We start from the raw sequence: 17,877 nt of genomic DNA on the forward strand, positions 1-17,877 counted from the left end.
ACCTGCTATGCTGATGAGGTAATATTATGACACTACCCTATAAATACCTGTTATGCTGATGAGGTAACATTATGACACTACCCTATAAATACCTGCTATGCTGATGAGGTAACATTACAAACACTACCCTATCTGCTATGCAAGGAGCGGGCCGGTCCGGACGGTGAATGTGGAAATCTCGGATGATGTTGGGATCTAGAATGTCATCCACCGGAACCCAACACCGCTCCTCTGGACCGTACCCCTCCCAGTCCACCAGGTACTGGATCCGACCACCACGATGTCTGGAGTCCAGAATGATGCTTGTGACTGATCACCACATCAGCCACACTGACCCTCAACACGGGGGCCCCTCAGGGGTGCGTGCTTAGTCCCCTCCTGTACTTCCTGTTCACCCACAACTGCGTGGCAGCCCACGACTCCAACACCATCATTTAGTTTGCTGACGGCACAACGTGGTAGGCCTGATCACCGACGACGATGAGACAGCCTATAGAGAGGAGGCCCACAACCTCTCCCTCAATGTCAACAAGACAAAAGAGCTGATAGTGGACTACAGGAAATGGAGGGCCAAGCACGTCTCCATCCATGTTTACGGGGTTGTAGTGGAGTGGGTTGAGAGCTTCAAGTTCCTCGGTGTCCACATCACTAAGGACCTATCATGCTCCAAACACACCAACACAGTCATCAAGAGGGCATGACAATGCCTCTTCCCCCTCAGGGAAAAAAACTTTAGCATGGGCCCTTAGATCCTCAAAAAGTTCTACAGCTGCACCATTGAGAGCATCTTGACTGGTTGCATCACTGCTTGGTATGGCAACTGCTTGGCATCCGATCGTAAGGCGCTACAAAGGGTATTGCGTATGACCCAGTACATCACTGGGGCTGAGCTCTCTGCCGTCCAGGACCTCTATACCAGGCGGTGTCAGAAGAAGGCCTGAAAATTTGTCAAAGACTCCAGCCACCCAAGTTATAGACTGCAACCGGTACCGGAGCATCAAGTTCTACCCCCCCCCCCCCCCCCCCCCAATTATTAAAAAAAAATAATAATAATATATATATGTATATATTTTTAAATGTAATACACTATAATATAATACATTTGATGTGAGACACAAAATGGCCTCCCAGTGTATTTCCTGGAAGCGACCGGGCCCCATATCCGTCAATCATCTACTGTTGGGCTCTGATTGGCATGCCGGAACCTTTGTTGTTTACAGCCATTGGCTGATATCAGGGTAAAAGATGAGAGGTGTCGGAAATCTCTCTGTCCTTCCTCCTCCCCTCCTCTTCTCTACCCCCCTGCCCCTCTCTCTCTCGCTCTCTCACTCGCTCTCCATCTCCTCCCATGTTTAATTAGCACAGCAACACTAGACCTTGACTGGGCAGGGACCTACACTAGCCCACAGACCCTGGCACAGAGACAGCCAGCTGGGGGACATGTGGCCCATACACAGGGTGGAGGTGGAAGTCGCAATTAGGGCACTGATCCAGGCCCATGTTTCCTTTTCTAGCCTTAATAATTAGAAACAGGACAGGTGGAGAAATCTGATCACAGACCAGTGTATAGGGGAGTACCACCACCACTATTACTGGATGATTATATCCATTGGTGGTAATAGTCTACCTATATAAAGAATCCTATTGAAACCTAAGATACAGGTGGGAACAGACACCAGTTACAAACATCATGGTGCGATGCCTCCGACAGTTGCTATTGCAATGATTAGTTGAATTTGTCCCTGTTATTTTATATGTCCTTATCAGATGAACACGGGTTGGTTGCTGGCTGTTTGGTTTACAGAGCCTGTACTTTCCTCTGAGGCTGCTTTCAGGACCTAGGAGAGCTCTTCAGAGGAATACCACAATACAGATGCAGGGTTATTAATTTGAGCCAGTTTGCTACAGCAGGAAAATAATCCTACAGCAACAGGAAATGCACATTATTATGTGGATTATAATTAATGCCCATTTTTGTAGGGATTTCAAGTCTGAAATGTAAAAGTGGAAATGACAAACTTCAGAAGCTTTTTTGAACCTCACACTACAAGTTTTAAAGTTCTCTTTTAACAGGGCGATCAAATTAAGATCCTACATCTGTACAGCAGACCCACAATAACAACTCAGTCAGGGAATACTGCCATAGACTATCAGTTCGACCTCTGTCGTCTAGGGGATTCAAGACCTTGCAACAAAACTTGTAAGTCTTTTAAGGTTAGGTTAAGATGAGCATGACTGAGCAAGTGATCTCTAGCCTTTGTCTTTTATAATCACCAGATAATAAATGACTGAATAATGGAAATAAGGTGAAGTATTGCTCTAGAAATATGAGCCTCATCATCAGATTTCCAAATAAATTATTCATCGAAAGATATGAATATCTATTTCTCAGATCACCACCAATTTCTACTGATGCAGCTGTTCTAGGTCAAAGAAGTGCTTACTGCAGAGTGGATTGCACTGTTCTCTTCTGGAGAACCCAATTTGAGAACAGACCTTTATTAGAGTGCTGGTGCTTGCAGCATTTAGACTAGAATATGTATAATGGTATCTTCTGCTGCGTAGGCTTCCTCTCATTTGCTGACAAGGCAAATAAATGAATCTCTACTGGTCCAATTGGAGAGACTATTATTGCAGGGTGGAATTACAGTATATGACATAATATGAAGAATGCAAAATGCAAGGGATTGTATGGGCTGTAGTATGGCCCGACTCTCTTTCTCTAATCCTATTTCTAGTCTGTGCGAAGGAAGATATACTGTAGATAGATAGCCCTTTACTGCCTGACTGACACGAATAGATAATGTACTACTCACTGCCTAGCACTGCTGGGAAGTGTAGTCTACTTTGGGGATTTATTGATGATCGTCGTTTTCCCTTTGAGATATTTATTACTGTATGTCACTTTATTTATAGTCTCATTTCATTTATGTTGGCCTATTATTATTGGTGGAAGGTGGGCCTAGTCCTATAGTTGTCTATGCTTTGTACACACTATTGTTTTTAGGATAACTGATAGAAGCAGTTGTATCATTATTTGTTGCTTATGAAATGATTCTGGCAAGAGAGGGTAAAATAAGCAAGAAAGTGGAAGATGGGGGGATAGAGACTAAGGAAAGAGTGAGAGGAAAGAAAGAGAGAGAGAGAGTGGAGCTGGGTTTGCTGCCTTTACACTGCTCAAAGGGATTACATTTAATCTGTGAGTCTACACACAGCTCACCAACAACCAGCACTCTCATTGGCTCCCGCCCTTACTTTAATCTGGGCGCACGCCATCGGCCAAGAACGAGCCATTTGATTGGCCCTTTCACTACAATGACTGTAATCTGGAGGTGTACATGGCGACACAACAAGCAATCTCAGCCACTAAGGCTGTGGCCTGGGGGATAGTGAAATAGCCTTTTCTGGTTATCGTATTCATAGCGTGACTGTAATTGCTGCACACCATTGATCATGATTAGATTACAGCCTGTAGTCTGTACATTTACATCTGAAGAGTGAAATGATGCATTGTTGGATAAGGGCCCGTAAGTAAGCATTTCACTGTTAGTCTACACCTGTTGTTTACCAAGAATGTGACAAATACATTTTTTATTTATTTATTAGACCAGGCCAAATACATTATCATACCTGGCAGGAGATCCACTGGTGTTGTAGTTTAAAGCACTGCATGGCACTATCATCATTTTCACCCAGCTGGCTAAGTGTGTTGGAGCATGGTGGTAGCAACACTAAGGTTGTGGGTTCAAGTCCCACCAGGACCATGTGTTTTGAATATGTGTTGACTCTAGGTCAGTTTAGATAAATGTATGTCATGTTATTGTGAATCAATCAGAGTGACTGTGTAGGAGAAAACAATGGAGAGGAAATGATCTGACTGTTATTGGAGTAAAACTCATCGTGGTTCTGTTGTTATTTCTCACAAAGCCTCTGTCTAAGAAGCTGAATGTCAGACAATGACAACGCCCTCTCAGGGTTTCCACTAAGCAAGGCACAGTATATTCACGTGCATATAGGCATGCTTTGGAGTGTGTGTGTGTGTGTGTGTGTGTGTGTGTGTGTGTGTGTGTGTGTGTGTGTGTGTGTGTGTGTGTGTGTGTGTGTGTGTGTGTGTGTGTGTGTGTGTGTGTGTGTGTGTGTGTGTGTGTGTGTGTGTGTGTGTGTGTGTGTGTGTGTGTGTGTGTGTGTGTGTGTGTGCAGTAAATGTGTGTGAGTCAATGATGCTCTGCTGCAGATGCCTGGCAGGATGTCAGTGCTGGACAGGTCTATTGACCGTGTGTGTCTGTGTGTGTTTGTGTGTACAAGTGTGTGTACGTGTGTATTTATACACAGCAGAGACACAATATAATATTGAATATCTGTTTGTTTATACCGTTTCCTTATGGGTGGATATGTTTGTCTCCTCAGTGCCTTCATAGTCGATCTTGCTTTGGCAGTGGATAGCCGCTGGCTGATGCGTTTGTATGCTATCACCAGACAGGGGGAGGGGTTGAGTCTCCCAGTGGGATTAGACGGATGGTAGATGGGTGGAGCTGCTGCCCACACGTGACCAAGAAGGTGGGGGTGGAGGAGAGGTGCAGGCTGGGGTGGAGGAGAGGGGCAGGCTGGGGTGGAGGAGAGGGGCAGGCTGGGGTGGAGGGGAGGGGCAGGCTGGGGTGGAGGAGAGGGGCAGGCTGGGGTGGAGGGGAGGGGCAGGCTGGGGTGGAGGAGAGGGGCAGGCTGGGGTGGAGGAGAAGGACAGGCTGAGGTGGAGGAGAGGGGCAGGCTGGGGTGGAGGAGAGGGGCAGGCTGGGGTGGAGGAGAGGGGCAGGCTGGGGTGGAGGAGAGGTGCAGGCTGGGGTGGAGGAGAGGGGCAGGCTGGGGTGGAGGAGAGGGGCAGGCTGGGGTGGAGGAGAGGGGCAGGCTGGGGTGGAGGAGAAGGACAGGCTGGGGTCAGGCACGTTGTTCACCTACTCCTTCACTCTGTTTTCCCCTGCAATCACATATAACAGGCTATTGATGTGGTGAATGCTTGTCAGCATTGCTACATGATGGTTTGTGCATGTGTGCGTCCATCCGTGTTTGCTCATTTGTGCGACTGAGCCCATTCAGCAAGTATGTAGCATATGTATGAATGTGTGCACGTGTGCGCGTGTGTGGGGTGGATACCCCAGGAACCATGCCTTGCCTTGAGCCATCCCCCCAGCCAAAGCAGCGTTTGGGATGGAGATGGATTGGTGTGGTGTGTGTGACAGGGTCTGGTTGGTTGGTGCCGGCTCCGCCCATCTGGATAATCCAAATGGTGGTGTTTTTGGGGAAGGCGGAGTGGAGAAGGGGGAGAGGAGGGGACCTGCAGTTTGGGCCATCTGTCCCCTACACGATGTTACTAGAGGAGAGGAAGGTGCAGAGAAAGCCAGGTTTACACCCCAACCAGAGAGAGACCGTAGACAGGAAATTGATTTGACACAGTAGGAAATGGAGCTGTTGTAGACGAGACAGTGCTGCCAATGCTTTCTATGTTTATCTATGTTCAGGTAGTGATCTGAAATGGATAATATCATTCAATTATTGTAATGACGTAGGTTAGATGTGTGTGTGTGTTAGGCATGTGTGTGTTTATGTGTACACGTGTGTGTTTGTAAGTGTGCATGCTTGTGTGTGTGTGTACATGCGTGCATGCGTGTGTTTATGTGTACACGTGTGTGTTTATAAGTGTGCATGCTTGGGTGTGTGTGTGTACATGCGTGCATACGTGTGTTTATGTGTGCGCACAAGTTTGTGCGTGTTTGCCTTGGAGAATGGCTGGAACATATTTGTTCATAAACACTTATAGAATCATTTGTTGCGAGACTGCAGTTCAATTAGCATAATCTCTTCCTCGCCGGTCAAATGGGTCTTCACTAACTGCTAGCACTATGCCTCTGGTTATAGTAATATCCACAATTGTAGTCACATTATCTGGCTAGCCGGGCTACTATTCTTAGTTGGCCAATCATAATTCATAACTGAATATATTCTCATAAACTGCTGTCCATTTAGTAACCCACTGAGCATACTTAACTAATATGATCGTCGGTCAATATTCAGCCATGGTCGCTATTGACCCGCAAGCACCGTAAAGTGAATATCTATGGTGGTGATGCAATGAACAGATCAGGCACTACTACTATTCAAATCAAATCAAATGTTATTGGTCACATACACATATTTAGCAGATGGCATTGCTAGTGCAGCGAAAAGCACAGTAGTAGCCTACACGCTCTTGGTTTACAGGACCGTATGAGATTCTATCTGGGTGCATGTCCCTTCTAGACCCCGGTTGTTGAACCGCAGGTGGAAGTGAATTAGCTACAACTAGTGTCAGGTCAGCAGACTATGTAACAGCATATATACAAACAATGTCACCATGGCTGCTATTGCTGTTACGGCAGTGTCGGCAGAATTCTTCAGAAGAAAACACACATAGTGTGTTCTCACACACACACACACACACACACACACACACACACACACACACACACACACACACACACACACACACACACACACACACACACACACACACACACACACACACACACACACACACACACACACACACACACACACACACACACACACACACACACACACACACACACACACACACACACAGCCACTATAGGACCATGTTGTGTACCATACCATCTGCATGTTACCAGTCTCACAGATAGCTGGGGGCAGGTGAAGACACTCATATCTCTCTCTTGCTCTCTCACTCTCTCTCTCTCGCTCTTTCTCTCTCTCGCTCTCCCTCTCTCTCTCTCTTTTCCTGAGGTAGTTGAAGAGACACATATCTCTCTCTTGCTCTCTCTCTTTTTCTGAGCCAGAGCTGCAAATTAAAAGAAAGATGAAATAGTTGAAAACATTGATAAAAGCTTCAGAGGGAGTCTATAGAGTCTACAATGCTAGTGTATGGAGAATGTCTTCTGAGAGCCTTTCAGTCTTTTTTAAAGAGCTTACATTGAGTGTGTCATGGAGGACAGAAATAGACTACAGAAGAAAAAAAAAGAGGAAATGTTTCTTCTCTCTTACCACTCCATGCCATGGAGAATTAATGGAGAATTCATGGAGAATTGATCGTTTTATGGGGGATATTTGTCCCAATAAGATTTTGTCTATGAGATTAGTGTTGCTCTTCAGCAAACACCGTGCAGAATGTAGAGTCCTGTTCTCGGCTTGCAGAAGCACCACTGTCACATGATACGGGTGGGCTCTCAGGCTACTTTAGCTGCCCCTTGTTTGAACAAAGCCTGCAATTATGGTGCTGATTATCCAGTGATTTATCCATTAAAGGCCCAGGCCTGACTGGCAAGGCACTGATTCCATTCATTGCCACCTGACAATGGAGCTGAGGAAAGAGAGTGCTCCTCAGCTGTGCTAGAGCTACAGTACAGCTCTCTCTCTCCCTGCGCCTTCTTTCTCTCTCTCCCTTTCTCTTGCTCGCTCTCATCCTCTCTGCACCCTCTCTCTCTCTCTGTTTTTTCTATGATTTACTCTGCTCTCTACCTTCCTCACCCTCTCAATAATTTTCTCCCTCTCTGCAATCTTCTCTCTCTCTCTCTCTCTCTCTCTCTCTCTCTCTCTCTCTCTCTCTCTCTCTCTCTCTCTCTCTCTCTCTCTCTCTCTCTCTCTCTCTCTCTCTCTCTCTCTCTCTCTCTCTCTCTCTCTCTCTCTCTCTCTCTCTCTCTCTCTCTCTCTCTCTCTCTCTCTCTCTCTCTCTCTCTCTCTCTCTCTCTCTCTCTCTCTCTCTCTCTCTCTCTCTCTCTCTCTCTCTCTCTCTCTCTCTCTCTCTCTCTCTCTCTCTCTCTCTCTCTCTCTCTCTCTCTCTTCTGGCCCAGTGCTTATCAGTCCCTGCATGCTCAGACCTCACACAGGCTCTTCAGTGGGCTACTCTCAGAAAGAGCTAATTGTATTGCATCCCAGACAAAGACTGCCAGGTGGAATAGAAAGTGTTTCCTGAAAAGCAGCACAGACTTTAAGGCAACAGTCATTTACAGAAACTGCAGTGACAGTCTGTTCATTTTCAGCTTCAATATGTCTCGCAGTCCCACTTTCTATGAGGTAAAAATGTATTTGACATGATCAGCCCTCCTTCTCTGAGATGCTTAATGAATATGGGTCCAGGTGTTTCCGTTTCTTTTCTCACTTCTCTCTCCCATGTGTTACAGAGATTTTCTTCCCCGTGGCTCTGGCATCGTCACCCGCCGTCCCTTGGTCCTCCAGCTGATCAACTGTCCCACAGGTAAACTCTTCCCCATCCCTCCCTTCCACCTGCCTCCTCTCCAGAGCAGTGTTGTAGTGCATTTTGTTTTAGGTGAGGGATAGCGATTGTTTTTGTATATGACATCATAATTTTCTCAGTCAAAGTTTGTACCGTAAGATATAGCCAAATGAATAGCCTATAATTATTGAATATGCATAAAATGCATCCTCCAATTGCATCGTCTGCCATCATCACTCTCAATTGTGAATGATAATTATTCACGTTTTACCGGTGAAACGTCCAAACTGCATCTCCATGCCAATCATTTGATTGATCTCAATCAGTTTCATGGTAATATGCATTTATATATTCTTGAATGGCTGTTTTGTGAGAGTATTAGAGCAGATGGTGTTAAACCACTATTAGCCTTTTCTTGTGTTTTGTTTCATTCAAAGCGTATGTCCTGCCTAGTGGTTCTGTTGGTATTTGGTGCATTTTTTTAACTATTCAGCTTCAGCGAACCATCCTAAAATATCATTCCAAATGAGGTGTTGTTGGTGTAACAGTAGTGTCGTAGGACTACTATGTTATGGAAAATGAGGTGTTGTTGGTGTAACAGTAGTGTCGTAGGACTACTATGTTATGGAAAATGAGGCGTTGTTGGTGTAACAGTAGTGTCGTAGGACTACTATGTTATGGAAAATGAGGCGTTGTTGGTGTAACAGTAGTGTCGTAGGACTACTATGTTATGGAAAATGAGGTGTTGTTGGTGTAACAGTAGTGTCGTAGGACTACTATGTTATGGAAAATGAGGTGTTGTTGGTGTAACAGTAGTGTCGTAGGACTACTATGTTATGGAAAATGAGGCGTTGTTGGTGTAACAGTAGTGTCGTAGGACTACTATGTTATGGAAAATGAGGCGTTGTTGGTGTAACAGTAGTGTCGTAGGACTACTATGTTATGGAAAATGAGGCGTTGTTGGTGTAACAGTAGTGTCGTAGGACTACTATGTTATGGAAAATGAGGCGTTGTTGGTGTAACAGTAGTGTCGTAGGACTACTATGTTATGGAAAATGAGGCGTTGTTGGTGTAACAGTAGTGTCGTAGGACTACTATGTTATGGAAAATGAGGCGTTGTTGGTGTAACAGTAGTGTCGTAGGACTACTATGTTATGGAAAATGAGGCGTTGTTGGTGTAACAGTAGTGTCGTAGGACTACTATGTTATGGAAAATGAGGCGTTGTTGGTGTAACAGTAGTGTCGTAGGACTACTATGTTATGGAAAATGAGGCGTTGTTGGTGTAACAGTAGTGTCGTAGGACTACTATGTTATGGAAAATGAGGCGTTGTTGGTGTAACAGTAGTGTCGTAGGACTACTATGTTATGGAAAATGAGGTGTTGTTGGTGTAACAGTAGTGTCGTAGGACTACTATGTTATGGAAAATGAGGCGTTGTTGGTGTAACAGTAGTGTCGTAGGACTACTATGTTATGGAAAATGCAAATTAATCATTATGTGATCTTGCAAGACATTGATTCAGCGTCTAACTTTACTCAACGAGGTCCATTGTGAAAAGTGATAATCTTCTATTTGTAGTAGTAATACTATTATGTGATGAGTTTGACTATTAGTCGTAGGCAACAGATCTTGATGACATGCCATTTTAAGCGATTAGAGCGTCCTTCGTGGTGCTGAAAGGACAGCACCAGGATCGTGCAATGATGTTAAAGAAGTTGAACCAACTTGTGGTGCTGAAGGAAAGGTGAAGGACAGCTCTGTGCATTTGTTATAAAACAGCCATATACTCAAGCTTTTGGTGTGGTGTATTCATGTAGCTCAATAACCTATAACCTAAATGCATTATTACCTCCAACTTTGCCCAATTCACATTTCCAATTGCCCACCCTGTCATACCAGGCAAGAATGGGCCCTGCGTCTCAACCAATAGCCAATGTAGGCTAAATATCCCAAACAGGGCTACAGCAACTTCCAGAGGGTCAGGCTCTTTGGGCTTTGCAGTGGACACTCTGGTTTGGGTGTCTTTGGGAGAATAGTGTCGCTGTAACCAAGTGGTCACATATATTCTGGGTTCCACTGTGTTAGAGTAGAGAGGAGTTTTATGAACATTAATGCAGACACACTGTGAATTTTTATTTTTTTCAATTTTCTGACTGGCCAAGGTGGTCAAGCCTCCGACGGGCCTCCACTGTGCACACGTAGCCTGTATAGTTCTTCATCATTCTCGCCACCGCCAGAGAGAAGACAGGGAAGAAACCACCATTTACCTACAGTGCCTTCAGAAAGTATTCACACCCCTTGAATTTTTCTAAATATTGTTGTGCGACAGCCTGAATTTAAAATGGATTAAATTGAGATTTGGTGTCACTGGCCTACACACAATACCCCATAATGTCTAAGTGGAAAAATGTTTCTAGACATTTTTACAAATTTATAAAAAATTAGAAGCTGAAATGTCTTGAGTCAATAAGTATTCAACCCCTTTGTTATGGCAGGCCTAAATAAGTTCAGGAGTAAAAATTTGCATAACAAGTCACATAATAAGTTGTATGGACTCACTCTGTGTGTAATAATAGTGTTTAACATGATTTTTGAATGACTACCTCACCTCTGTACCCCACACATACAATTATCTTTATGGTCCCTTAGTCGAGCAGATCATTTCAAACACCGATTCAACCACAAAGACCAGGGAGGTTTTCCAATGCCTCGCAAAGAAGGGCACCTATTGGTAGATGGGTCAAAATAAAAAAAACTGAGATCGAATATCCCTTTGAACATGGTGACGTTATTAATTACACTTTGGTGGGTGTATCAAAACACCCAGTCACTACAAAGATACAGGTGTCCTTCCTAACTCAGTTGTCATAGACGAAGGAAACCGCTCAGGGATTTCACCACGAGGCCAATGGTGACTTTAAAACAGTTACAGAGTTTAATGGCTGTGATAGGAGAAAACTGGGGATGGATTGTAGTTGTAGTTACTCCACAATACTAACCTAAATGACAGAGTGAAAAGAAGGAAGCCTGTACAGAATATAAATATTCCGAAACACATCCTGTTTGCAATAAGGCACTAAAGTAATACTGACAAAAATGTGGCAAAGATATACATTTTTTGATGTGAATACAAAGTGTAATGTTTGGTGAAAATCCAACAAAACACATCACTTAGTACCATTCTTTATATTTTGGTGGTGGCTGCATCATGTTATGAGTATGCTTTTCATTGACAAGGAATGGGGAGTTTTCTGGGATAAAAAGAAACAGAATAGAGCTAAGCAAAGATAAAATCCTAGAAACCCTGGTTCGGTCTGCTTTCCAAACACTGGGAGACAAATTCACCTTTCAGCAGGACAATAACCTAAAACCCAAGGCCAAATATACAATGTAGTTGCTTACCAAGACGACATTGAATGTTCCTGAGTGGCCTAGTTACAGTTTTGACTTAAATCAGCTTGAAATTCTATAGCAAGACGAGAAGATGGCTGTCTAGCAATGATCAACAACCAACTTGACAGAGCTTATAGAATTTAAAAAGAATCATGTGCAAATATTGTACAATCCAAGTGTGCCAGGCTCTTAGAGACTTACCCAGAAAGAATCACAGCTGTAATTGCTGACAAAGTTGATTCTAACATGTATTGACTCAGGGGTGTGAATACTTATTTCTGTATTTAATTTTCTATAAATTTGCTAAAATTTCAAAAATCATATTTTCACTTTGTCATTATGTTGTATTTAATTATTATTTTTAAATCAATTTTGAATTCAGGCTGTAACACAACAAAATGTGGAATAAGTCAAGGGGTATGAATAACTCTAGGCCGCCATACATATTTATTTGGTTTGTCATTCTATTGTTTTTCATGGAATTTTTTGTGGTAATTAAAAATCATTTATTTGGAATTTATCCAAATAAATTTTCAAGGAATAGTTTTACCAGCCCCGTCTATTCTCAAATGTAAAAATGTGAAGGAGTGCTGTGGCAGCACCACACCAGTGCTCCTGAGGTCCAGGCTGCCTGCCATCCAGGACCTCTACACCAGGCGGTGTCAGAGGAAGGCCCTAAAAATTGTCAAAGACACCAGCCATCCCAGTCATAGACTGTTCTCTATACTACCGCATGGCAAGCGGTACCGGAGTGCCAAGTCTAGGACAAAAAGGCTTCTCAACAGTTTTTACCCCCAAGCCATAAGACTCCTGAACAGGTAATCAAATGGCTACCCGGACTATTTGCATTGTGTGCCCCCCCACCCCCTCTTTTACGCTGCTGCTACTTTCTGTTTATCATATATGCATAGTCACTTTAACTATACATTCATGTACATACTACCTCAATTGGGCCGACCAACCAGTGCTCCTGCATATTGGCTAACCGGGCTATCTGCATTGTGTCCCGCCACCCGCCACTCGCCAACCCCTCTTGTACGCTACTGCTACTCTCTGTTCATCATATATGCATAGTCACTTTAACCATATCTACATGTCTACCTCAATCAGCCTGACTAACCGGTGTCTGTATGTAGCCTCGCTACTTTTATAGCCTTGCTACTGTATATAGCCTGTCTTTTTACTGTTGTTTTATTTCTTTACTTACCTATTGTTCACCTAATACCTTTTTTTGCACTATTGGTTAGAGCCTGTAAGTAAGCATTTCACTGTAAGGTCTACACCTGTTGTATTCGGCGCATGTGACAAATAAACTTTGATTTGATTTCATGACAGTGGCTTGGTAGTGTTGTTATGGTAACTTCATAAGGCAGAGTAGGCTTTCAATAACAGGCAAAATGCAAAATATTATATATATATAAATTGCCAAGAAACTGAAGATCTCATACAACGCTGTGTACTACTCCCTTCACAGAACAGTGCAAACTGGCTCTAAGCAGAATAGAAAGAGGAGTGGGAGGTCCCGGTGCACAACTGAGCAAGAGGACAAGTGCATTACTGTGTCTAGTTTGAGAAACTAGCAGCTTCATTAAATAGTAACCGCAAAACACCAGTCTCAACGTCAACAGGGAAGAGGCGACTCTGGGATGCTGGCCTTATAGGCAGAGTTCCTCTGTCCAGTGTCTGTGTTCTTTTGCCCATCTTAATCTTTTATTTTTGTTGGCCAGTCTGATATATGGCTTTTCTTTGCAACTCTGCCTAGAAAGCCAGCAATGGTGACAGCGAGTCTTACTGGGGTCTGACACATAAGGAAAGAAACTTTACTGGTAAAAATACTTTACAATTTAAACAAATTAAAAACATTAAAATCAAATGAAAGACACAAATGTACACAATAAAAAAAGCTAAATAAATAAATAATAATGATGTGTGGGTGTGTGTAGTGTGTGCATCTATGAATTATACATACAGTGCATTCAGAAAGAATTCAGACCTCTTGACTTTTTCCACATTTTGTTACATTACAGCCTTATTCTAAAATTTATAAAATTGTCATTTTTTTCTCATCAATCTACACACAATAAAGCAAAAACAGGTTTATCAAAATTTTAGCAAATTTTGTCAAAATAAAAAATTGAAATATCACGTTTAAGTATTCAGATCCTATATTCAGTACTTTGTTGAAGCACCTTTGGCAGCGATTACAGCCTCAACTCTTCTTGGGTATGACGCTACAAGTTTGGCACACCTGTATTTGGGGAGTTTCTCCCATTCGTCTCTGCAGATCTTCTCAAGCTCTGTCAGATTGGATGGGGAGCGTTGCTGCAAAGTTATTTTCAGGTCTTTCCAGAGATGTTAGATCGGGTTTAAGTCCAGCTCTGGCTGGGCCACTCAAGGACATTCAGAGACATGTCCCGAAGCCACTCCTGCGTTGGCTTGGCTATGTGCTTAGAGTCGTTGTCCTGTTGGAAGGTGAACCTTCGTCCCAGTCTGAGTTCCTGAGCGCTCTGGAGCAGGTTTTCATCAAGGACTTCTCTGTACTTTGCCAAAGAGTTTTGCCTTGGTTTCATCAGACCAGAGAATCTTGTTTCTCATGGTCTGAGAGTCTTTAGGTGCCTTTTGGCAAACTCCAAGCGGGCTGTCATGTGCCTTTTGCTGAGGAGTGGCTTCCGTCTTGCCACTCTATCATAAAGGCCTGATTGGTGGGAGTGCTGCAGAGATTGTTGTCCTTCTGGAAGTATCTCCCATCTCCTCAGAGGAACTCTGCAGCTCTGTCAGATTGACCATCGGGTTCTTGGTTACTTCCCTGACCAAAGCCCTTCTAGGAAGAGTCTTGGTGGTTCCAATCTTCTAAGAATGATGGAGGACACTGTGTTCTTGGGGACCTTCAATGCTGCAGACATTTTTTGGTATCCTTCCCCAGATCTGTGCCTCGACACAATCCTGTCTCAGATCTTTACAGACAATTCCTTTGACCATGGCTTGGTTTTTGCTCTGACATACACTGTCAACTGTGGGACCTTATATAGACAGGTGTGTCCCTTTCCAAATCATGTCCAATCAATTGAATGTACCACAGGTGGACTCCAATGTAGTTGTAGAAACATCTCAAGGATGATCAATGGAAACAGGATGCACCTGATCTCAATTTCGAGTCTCATAGCAAAGGGTCTGAATACTTATGTAAATAAGTAAATCAATCAAATTCAATCAAATTTATTTATAAAGCCCTTCCTACATCAGCTGATGTCACAAAGTGCTGTACAGAAACCCAGCCTAAAACCCAAACAGCAAGCAATGCAGGTGTAGAAGCACCTGTATAAGTATAAGAATAAGTATTTGCAAACATTTCAAAAAACCTGTTTTCGCTTTGTCATTATGGGGTATTGTGTGTAGATTGATGAGGAAAAAACAATATTTAATACATTTTTTAATAAGGTTGTAATGTAACAAAATGTGGAAAAAGTCAAGTGGTCTGAATACTTTCCGAATGCACTGTACATGTCCGTACATACACACAAACATTTGGTCACATGGGGGAGAGGCGTTGTGCTGTGAGGTGTTGCTTTATTCGTTTTTTGAAACCCAGTTTGCAACTGTATTGCATTTACTGTATATTACAACATTTCAATATATATTTTAAGGTTCATGAAGACCAAACTGTCCTAGAGGAAAACCTGGTTCAGTCCTTAATGCTCAAGTAATGTATAGCCTACCCAAAGTCATTGGAGAGGTAGATTCAAAATAATCCCTTTGCAAAATAAATAAACAAAACACCAATCTCATCAACTGTCAAGACCAAACATGGTTACCTGAGATCCTGTTAGCAGCGGTGTTTACATATAAGGCCTTATTCATATCCTGTATTACCAATTGGACAAAATGGGCTTCTAATTATTTTAGGATCATTACAAGGTCTGTGTCCGTCTCACAGTTTCATCAATAGTGCCATCTAGTGTTGCTACATTATCTTTCAAACTGTGAGTGATGAAAAGTCAAGATATGACAGAACGACTGTCCTCATTTCCATTCAAACTGTGAGTGATGAAAAGTCAAGATATGACAGAACGACTGTCCTCATTTCCATTCAAACTGCCAAAAATGGTGTCCTGTTTTTGTCATTGTTCTTGAATGATTTTGTTATCCTCACTCCTCCTTTCCTTTCCTCTCCTCTTCTCTGTCTCCCTCTCCTTCTGCAGAATATGCTGAGTTCCTTCACTGTAAGGGGAAGAAGTTCACAGACTTCGATGAGGTTCGTGGGGAGATCGAGGCGGAGACGGATCGCATCACTGGGCAGAATAAGGGAATCTCACCTGTGCCAATAAATCTCAGGGTCTACTCCCCACATGGTGAGGACACAGATCCTGCATCTTGGCACATGGGCAACTTGGCAGAACTACCATGGCGACACTCATAATACTTTGATTGTAGGAAAGAGTAGTTTAACTTTATAAAGTGGAATACAAGTATCTTAATTCTATACACAGAATTTGGTGAATCAAGTTTCCCTATTCCCTATTGGTCAAAACTGGCAACCAAGTTTGATTGTACAGTATAGCCAGGGCCCAAAGTTGGTTGTTGTATAGTGAGTCTCAATCAGGTACTATTAATTATATTATATAGTATTTTATTTTCAAGGTTAGTATCATTCATCGGATCTGATATCATATTTACAAGTCTCCACCTCTCTACCCTCTCCTCTCTCCCCCCTCTCCCCTCGCCACACTCTCTTCCCCTTTCCCCTCTACCCTCCCCTTCTATCCCCTCTGCCTTTCACATCTCTCTCCTCTCTGTCCTCCCCTCTCTCCCCTCTCTCCCTTTACCCCTCTCTCCCCTCTCTCCCTTTACCCCTCTCTCCCCTTCTCTCTCCCCTCTCTCCCCTAGTCCTGAATCTGACTCTGGTGGACTTGCCAGGGATGACCAAGGTCCCAGTAGGGGACCAGCCTGTGGACATTGAGCAGCAGATCAGAGACATGTTGTATCAGTTTGTGACCAAGGACAACTGTCTGCTGCTGGCTGTTTCCCCGGCCAACTCTGACCTGGCCAACTCGGATGCCCTGAAGATTGCCAAAGAAGTGGACCCACAGGGTGGGTGAGGTTAACAAGAGGTTAAAGGAAGGAACTGTAGGCCTTCTGCTTTCATCTGTGCTCTCAGTATCATTCAACATCAAGTTGTGACAGAACAGTTAGACAAGGATGCAATTGAACCTACCTACAGCTCAGATCTGGACTTTGTTAATGTAGTGTGTGTGTGTGTGTGTGTGTGTGTGTGTGTGTGTGTGTGTGTGTGTGTGTGTGTGTGTGTGTGTGTGTGTGTGTGTGTGTGTGTGTGTGTGTGTGTGTGTGTGTGTGTGTGTGTGTGTGTGTGTGTGACCAGGTCAGCGAACCATTGGTGTGATCACCAAGCTGGATCTGATGGATGAGGGGACTGACGCCAGAGAAATTCTGGAAAATAAGCTGCTCCCACTGCGAAGAGGTGAGACTACTCACACACACACACACACACACACACACACACACACACACACACACACACACACACACACACACACACACACACACACACACACACACACACACACACACACACACACACACACACACACACACACACACACACACACACACACACACACACACACTGTCTCAGTGCTTCCCTCTAGTGGTTATCTAGTTGTGTTGCTCACTGCAGCAGCCTAGAGAGAGTTAGACAGGAGGAGGGTGATGGAAAGAGAGAGAGAGAGGGAGAGAGCGAGAGGGAGAGAGAGACAGAGAGGGAGTGAGAGAGAGAGAGAGAGAGAGAGAGAGGAGGAGAGTGAAGAAAAGAAAAGGAGAGTGAAGAAAAGAAAAAGAGAGGGAGAGAGAGAAAGGCGGACAAAAACAATGTCTTGATTTCAGTGACACATCTGGAAAAAACATCTTATTTTCTTTGCAATAAAATATATTTGTGGGAAACCCTAACCCTAACCCTAACCCTAATGCAATCCGCTGATGTGTCGTTTTTCCACTGGCGCTTGGTTAGAACCCAGGCATGTGCTTCTGAACGTTTTCCATGTCCTTTGTCTCTACCTTCTCTGCTTCTGTCACTCTCCCGTGTTGGAAGGCCTCATGTTAAACCACTAGCATATTTACAAGGCTATTGGCGTTCAGTCCAAAAGGTTATAGAGCAAGACATACTGCTTAACAGAGAAATGCATGAGAAAACTTAACTAGATGGGGATATGTGATCCCTCTTGCCCATG

At 43.7% G+C, this 17,877-nt stretch overlaps 1 protein-coding gene across 11 annotated transcripts in view; it reads left to right on the top strand.

Annotated features, from left to right (window-relative positions):
* LOC139552299 (dynamin-1-like) overlaps window positions 1–17,877 on the top strand; it is an 82,351-nt gene that overhangs the window by 7,281 nt on the left and 57,193 nt on the right. For all 11 annotated transcript variants that reach the window (XR_011670409.1, XR_011670408.1, XM_071363907.1 and 8 more), the window contains exons 2-5: window positions 8,190–8,263; window positions 15,835–15,984; window positions 16,520–16,723; window positions 17,013–17,111. Coding sequence is in view for 9 of the 11 variants with exons in the window: in XM_071363907.1 (XP_071220008.1) it covers window positions 8,190–8,263; window positions 15,835–15,984; window positions 16,520–16,723; window positions 17,013–17,111 (527 nt within the window). In the remaining 2 variants the exon portion in view is untranslated. The remainder of the gene's footprint in view (window positions 1–8,189; window positions 8,264–15,834; window positions 15,985–16,519; window positions 16,724–17,012; window positions 17,112–17,877) is intronic.

The sequence above is a fragment of the Salvelinus alpinus genome, chromosome 24 (assembly GCF_045679555.1).
Source record: "Salvelinus alpinus chromosome 24, SLU_Salpinus.1, whole genome shotgun sequence".
In the NCBI taxonomy this organism is placed as follows: domain Eukaryota; kingdom Metazoa; phylum Chordata; class Actinopteri; order Salmoniformes; family Salmonidae; genus Salvelinus; species Salvelinus alpinus.